The sequence below is a fragment of the Zalophus californianus genome, chromosome 13 (genome assembly GCF_009762305.2).
Source record: "Zalophus californianus isolate mZalCal1 chromosome 13, mZalCal1.pri.v2, whole genome shotgun sequence".
Taxonomy (NCBI): Eukaryota; Metazoa; Chordata; class Mammalia; order Carnivora; family Otariidae; genus Zalophus; species Zalophus californianus.
Genome location: NC_045607.1, coordinates 23020805 through 23028101, shown reverse-complemented (window position 1 = coordinate 23028101; position 7297 = coordinate 23020805). Strand labels below are relative to the sequence as shown.

General features: G+C 41.7%; 1 protein-coding gene across 6 annotated transcripts in view; it reads right to left on the bottom strand.

Moving 5' to 3' along the window:
- Positions 1-5237: 5237 nt before the first annotated feature.
- The window catches only part of TXNDC8 (thioredoxin domain containing 8), a 28926-nt gene continuing 26866 nt past the window's right edge, over positions 5238-7297 (bottom strand). For 4 of the 6 annotated variants that reach the window (XM_027616674.1, XM_027616668.1, XM_027616672.1 and 1 more), the window contains 2 exons: positions 6283-6348; positions 5238-5345 (listed from right to left, as the gene is read on the bottom strand). In XM_027616674.1, the coding sequence (XP_027472475.1) occupies positions 5283-5345; positions 6283-6348 (129 nt within the window). In that variant the 3' untranslated portion in view covers positions 5238-5282. The remainder of the gene's footprint in view (positions 5346-6282; positions 6349-7297) is intronic. The other 2 variants (XM_027616671.1, XM_027616675.1) reach the window with 1 other exon arrangement.

Sequence of the window (7297 nt, the reverse complement as noted above, 5' to 3'; positions counted from 1 at the left end):
CATGGAACATAATTACACTAAAAAATTGTCCTGTTTATCTGGATAATATAATTTAACCAGGTGCCATGTAGTTTAGCTGGAAACCATAGGCAGACATAAAAATCCACCACACCCAACGAAAAGATGGCAGTTCTAATGGTTGTGCACACAGAGCTCTGTAGGCACACAAGAGAAGGCTAGCCAAGGGAGTCTTTACATGACTGTGTGGGCCAACTTAAGGGAATGGTGCCTCTGCAGGGTGATCTTGAGTAAGATTTGACAGGCAAAGATGAGGGGAAGGAAATTCCAGATGCAGGAAGAGCACAGAATTTGACATAATGCCTGGAGTGTGTGATCAATGGGAGAAGGGCAGAGACAAACGCGAGGGGCAGGTCATGAAGGGCTTTGGTAGAAAGGTGAAGGATTCAGATCTCATTCTACCATCAGTAGGAAACCACCCAACCAAATACTTTTTTCTTATTTTTTCATACAATCAGACTTTGACTAAGAAGTGTTTTATTACAAAATGTGGGCCATGGACCAATGTTACTGTGGGAGGTAATTTTAGGTAATAATTTCTGATGATTTGGCATAGTATGGGGAATGCAGCATTAAATAACCTTGACTCGCGTGGGCTAAGTATTAATCTGCCTTTTTTTTTTCAGTTTAAAGCTCTTAATTTTATTTTTATGTATACACTTAAAAAATTTATAGACTTTGTTTTTTGGAACAGTTTGTGGTTTACGAGACATTGAGCAGAAAGTACAGAGTCCCCATATATCCCCTCTTGGTTCCTTTTTTATTGTCTTTCAATCACTTCTTATTACTCAAGATGGAAGTCTTCATTTGGTGTTATTCTTTTTTTATTTTTTAAGTAACCACTACCCCCAGCATGGGGCTCACACTCATGACAGAGAGTGTCACTTGTTCAGTGGACTGAACCAGCCAGGTGCCCGGTGCTGTTCTATCTTTAATACCTTTCTAAAAGTTCTTTGTGTTGGAAGAGAGGGAGAGGGAGGGAAAGGGAGCGGGGGAAAGAGAGCATTCAGGCTTTGAATCTTTGACAAGCCACAAAAATCAGTTGTTCTTTTTTTTTTTAAGATTTATTTATTTATTTTGAGAGAGTGAGAATGAGAGAGAGAGAGAGTACATGAGAGGGGGGAGGGTTGGAGGGAGAAGCAGGCTCCTCGCCGAGCAGGGAGCCCGATGCGGGACTCGATCATGGGGCTCCAGGATCATGACCTGAGCTGAAGGCAGTTGCTTAACCAACTGAGCCACCCAGGCGCCCAAAAATCAGTTGTTTTCAATGTATTTGTTTATGAGGTTTTCTTCCACTTCTGAGAACAATATTCATCTTCCACTTAAGTTTTGATGATAAAAAGTTTTGTCACAAAATAAGTTTACTCCTATACAAGAAGTAAATAGATAAAGCAGATAATAAAAGTGGCATGTGAATAACCAAAACTTGGAAAATTTAGGGGCAAGGCTGAGCTTGCCTTCTTACCTGGTGACACGCTCCCACTAAGACTTTTCAGCATTAAGGAATTTTCTGGGGGGAAAGCTCCATCTTTTTTGGGAGAATGAATAAGGATTGCCTGGGAGGACAGTGGCTTTACAGGAATCCAGTATATTGCTCAAACTCTTTCCCTGGCTGCTCTTCTCTGACCTCTCATTCCCATCTGGTCACATGTTCCTTTTCTTAAAAGCCCTGACTATGAGGAACACTCAAATGAATGCTTCCTTTTAAGAGGATACCAACATGAAAATCCCAAATATTTGCCCTTAACAACTTGAGGGAAAAAAAAAAGGCTCAAGATTTTTAAAACAGTGAGTACCCATGACACATCTACAACTTACTGGTGATTTTCAGGAACATTCTTGGAGAGAGGACTATTTATTAATTTATGGAAAATTCTCTGAAGCCCATTTTCTGGATCAGGGTGCAGGGGACTGCATGATATCAGTAAAAGGACTGAACAAGGCAGTGGATTTTATTTGCTTTGAGAGACTCTTTTATTCATTCATCTTCCTTTTAATTTTCTCTAGCATACCTGGGTTCACATCTGGGCTCACCCAGTTACTAGCCGTGTGATACACGGCTAGTAGATGAAGTTCTTTACTTCATCTCCCTGAAATTCCTGTCTGTAAAATGAGAACAGTATTACTGTGAGAATGAAATGAAATAAAATAGTGTGTGGACTTCTTGAGTCTCACTGTTTTGTCAAGAGTTGCAATTTGTGCTTGCCATGTCCTCTTTGGTTCTAATGCCTCACGGATGATTGCAATCAGTCCTTTGATGTACTTTAACAGTGGTGCTCAATGTGAGTGTAGACCAGAACAATCTGGATTCCCCTCATGATCCTCCACCCAGCTTCTAATTCAGGGTGTGAGTTATGTGTACATGTGAGAATATGAATTTTTAACAAACTCCCAGGGGATGCTCCTGATCCCAGAACCTCACTTTGCAAAACCCAGTACCAGGTCATCCCCAACAAAGATGAAACCCGCAGGCAATGGCTTTCAGTTGTGACTCACCAGAACCTACTTTGAGAAACATATTTCACATTGTGACCCTGGTATAAACATACATATAACTGAACAAGTTTCATGAAATAATAGTTATCATTGTGCATTCTGATATTTCTTATTTTAAGAGAATGCTGACCCATAAATTTCATTTTATGAGCCATGATTGGATCATGCCTCAGAAAATACTGTTAGTGCTTGATAAGCAAATGCTGCTTTGGTAAAAATGAGCAACTCAGCATTAAACCACAAGGCAAAAATTAGGTGACTTCTCATTCTCTTTTCCTATCAAAATAGAAAGGACATTATAAAATCTTGGACTCTTTCTATTCCTAGGCAAGAGAAATCATCCTGGGAGCTTGACTGCTGAAAGGGGGATGGAGAAGACTGGTGTCTGGGGAATTCTCTTGAACTCTGACATGTGTCCTGTTTTACTGTTAAAACGGATGACAGGCCTGAAGTAACAATGAAGAAAATGAAACATCTCCCTGCTCCAACATGTACAGAGATGCTATACAATGTAAAATGCCCGAGGCTGCTGGGATGATGCCATCCACATCTGGGCATAGAACTCATTCTCCACCCTGTCCTCCTCTCTACAGACATTTTCCAGGCTGCTCTAGTCTAGAGGCCCGTGACTAGTGGGAGTTGGCTTTGGTGTTTGGGTGATCCTTGACTTTTCATTCGTCGAACTTGCACATATTACCCATTCATGCAGAGAACTGGACCCTTCCGTTGTCATCAGCTATGTAATGATTCCTCAGCCATCTTTCCAGCAGCAGCCTGTGCTCTGGGGATGGGTGAAGGCCTTAGTCAAGGTGACAGGCATATTCATTCACTCATACTAGTGTCAGTGCTGGTCTGGTCCCAGGGGCCTCAGCCTGGCCAACAGCTTCCTGGCCATCTCCTCTGTCCTTCCAGCAGCCTGGCCCTCCAGAGCCCGCTAACTCCAAGCTCCAGTCCTCACATCTCTGTCTCAGCCTCACTCAGAGATCACCTGGGCTTGGTAGAAGGGCCTGTCCGGGAATGGGGGAGGAGTGACAGGGTCAGGACCCCTGGGCTCTTGTTTTGGTACAGGGAGGAGTACCTCTGCTTCTGTCCTGCCTGATGTACTTAGCACATCTGGGCCCAAAGATTTTAAGATTGGGGGCCCCAGAACTTTCCATCCTTGCCCCTGTGGTGAGGGCAGGCTTAATTTGGGTTCCAGGCAGATAAGCAGTTGGACCCTGTGGACACAGTACACAGCCTCCTCACCCCATGAAAGTTCTATCTGTCTCCCACACCCCCAAACCCGGTGGTGGGGTTTGGGCTAGAAAGGAGCAAAGCATCACTAACCATACTTAAGATCTTTATGAAAAAAGGGACAAAAACTTTTCTGGAACCAAAATGCTCTTGTGCTCATCACGTCTCAGTCTCTGTGACTTTGAGACCTACAATTTTCATAACACTTTTCCACTCACCATTTCACTGGGAGGCTACATTCCAGAATGGGGACCAGGCAATAAAGAAGAATGAGCTACAGCAATGGAAAGATGATTCAGATGAAAACAGAGAAGTGGAGGACAGAAATACACAGAAAACCCCTGCGTTCCCCACTCTCTCCTCTTCCTGTTTCTGATCGCATGTGAAGACAGCTATTTTTGTGTCTTTGGAATTCTACGAAGCAAGTGTTATTCTGTATGCCTCTAACAGTGCTTGGCACAGAGTAGGTGCCCAATAAATATTTACTGAATGATTAAAAGCTGTCTCTTTTCTCTTAAGCTAGCATCTGCTACTCTATGTTCCAAAGAATCCTAAGGTTCTATCAAAATCTTAGTCATTAAGAGCTAGGGAGAGCTGGTTCCACTCCATGACTTCAGATCCCCAGTGTTGATCTGATGGCAGCCCCATGTGGGAATGGTTGGTGTGAGAAGAAGCTGTCTTCTCTGGGCCCTAAATGTCTGAGCTGTCTCAGTTAACAACAACAACAACAACAAAACATTATAGCTAGTAGAAGGACTTTCTAGCTTTTGTGTGTACATGTGGATTTTTGTTTAATTTTATAAAAGAATTTTAGAAAGGCACTGGGGGAGAGAAAAATGACACCATTCTAATTCAAACTGATGCAGCAGAGAAGAATTTTGTACTACAAACGATGGCCCAATTAGCAGTGGCTTCTATGTATTTGGAGGACACTAGGGAAATATGGCACTTGTTTCTTTCTTTCTTTTTTTTTTAAAGATTTTATTTATTTATTTGACAGAGAGAGAGAGAGATCACAAGTAGGCAGGCAGGCAGGCAGAGGGAGAGGGAGAAGCAGGCTCCCCGCTGAGCAAGGAGCCCAATGCGGGACTTGATCCCAGGACCCCGGGATCATGACCTGAGCCAAAAGCAGACGCCTAACTGACTGAGCCACCCAGGTGCCCCAGCACTTGTTTGTTTCTTGATCACTGTGAAAAATCCCATCTTTGGCAATCTCTGGAAAGCCCTCTTAATGGCATGGTATTATTTAGCTATGCAGGGGCCTCTGTTGTGGAGGTCATAAAAACATTGCCTAAGAGACGTGCATGGAAAGTGGAAAGGCTAATTAGAGAATGGGAGTGATACATTCTCTGATACCACAAGAGCTTTAGGCAATTTTGCAGTGAGACTGCAAAAAGGTGGAATTCAACCTGTAAAGCATTAGGAGGAAGACCAATGAATGGAGCATTAACGATATTCGCTGCAAATAAAAATGCAAACACACCAAGCCACGGCCTTTTAAAATGTTGCAAGTGTATTTTATCTCGGAGATCGGCTTACATTAGTTCTCGAATCTTTGCTTCCAATTTTTGAGCATCAGCTCCACAAAATTCAAAAATCTGTTCACAAATACACAAGGGGAAATATGTATTGGTTTAAATATTTGCAGACATTAAAGCTTTGAGGAGTTTTGTTCCTGTTAAATTATCCTCTACTCATTTCCATTGTCTGAAAGATACTTAAAATATAAATACACATCTAACACATTAAACTCATGATGTTTCAATTATTTGGCACCTTTTCAAAATTGTTTATGCTAACGTTTTGCCAGATTTATATAATTCTCCTTAACAGTCTTCTAAACTGAGATCTAAAACATATAATGTGTTAGAAATGAGAAAACTCAATCATTGAAACCTTTCAGAGCCTTTATACATTACATTGGTCTTAAGGACTTGTTAATTCATACACATGATTTCCTGAAATCAAATGAGACGTGATTTCCCATGCCCTGACGTTTGCACAGGTAACAGTATTATAACCAACTGATTCTAAGAAGCACATATTCTTTTCATATTGTCACATCTCTGACTCAGGATGTATCTCATAGTGGGTGGTATATTTTATTTGGAACACTTTTCAGTCGTATGTAACATAAGGGTGCCTCTGTCAATGGGCAGCTTATATTTGATGAAATATGGAAGTTTAAGACTCTTACCATGCATTATCACTTTAGTACCAATTGTATGATGTGCTTGTAGAGAAGGTAGAATTTGGGTAAACTGAGGATGGGATTAGCTGAAGATTTGAGTTTCCAGTGAGGGAGGTTTCAGCAGCCAGAAATGGTGTTAGGACTTTGGGACAGGGATTGGAAAGTTCTAGAACAACTTCAATGCTCAGTGTATAGCAGAGAAGAAACTATCCCTGCTTCTAATGATTCTGCTTCCCCAGGCAGCAGCATTCTATCTGGGTGCTGCCTGTGGGCATCATGGTTCATTCTATTTCTTGAAAGTACAGACCAGACTTCTGACTCCATCTTGATCCCATTTCACTTACCGGCTCGCCCATGAATCCACTTCCATTACAGCAAATTGCTCTTTTGAGTCTTGAGAATAGGGTTACCTAAGTGTGGGTGCAGAATTTCATGATTTATCTGGGTTGCCTGATTTGTACCCATTTCCTCTATAAATAGTTCTCATGGCATTGGCTGCCAGGGAGGAAGGTGTCAGAAAGGATTTACAAAGTGTTTCATTTCTATGAGTCGGGTGGCAGCTGGATGGTGTCTATAGGCATGAAGGGAGTTTCATAATCCTCTGAGCCCATGGCAGGTACGAAGACAAGAACCCCTGGCATGAATATAGGCAGGGCTTGGCCACCTGAATGACCAGATTTGGCCAACAGTTTTCCAAGGTGATTTTATCAATTTATATTCCACCAGCAGAGGATGAATGTTCTGGGTGCTCTATATGCTCCATATGCTGGACAAGACTTTGTATTGCCCATTTTTTACCGTGTTAGCCATTCTGGTGGCTTTAGGGGACATTAAATTTGTCACCAAATTTCATGGATTTTACCTCATCAACTTTCCCTTGAACTTAAGCAACAGCGTGTGACTTGTCTGTCTTCAGTCTTATGTCCCTTAGTTCTCTTTCTCCTTGAAGATCAAAAACACAAATCTAGTCTTTGTAAAATTCTTCAGTGTTTCTCCACCACCATAAAATCCAAGGTCCTTACGGGGATTCCTTGATTTTGTCCTGTCTACCTCACTGTCCTCCACCTGAAACTCTGACTTCTAGCAACACATAATTGGATTCACTTATTTCTTTAATTGAATAAATATTTAATAAGTGTCTACTATGAGCCAGACATTGTAAACGTGCCAGACAAAAATCCCCTCTGGAGTTCATATTCTAGTGATAATTTCATACTATCGTATTGTTATCAAAAAAGTCCTGATACATGCCCACGCTGTTGTGTAACTCTCACTCGTTCCCTTCTTTCTCAGCTGTTAGTCTTAACCATCCTTCAAGATTTAACTCATGAAGTCTCTGTAATCTCACAGAACTCGGGC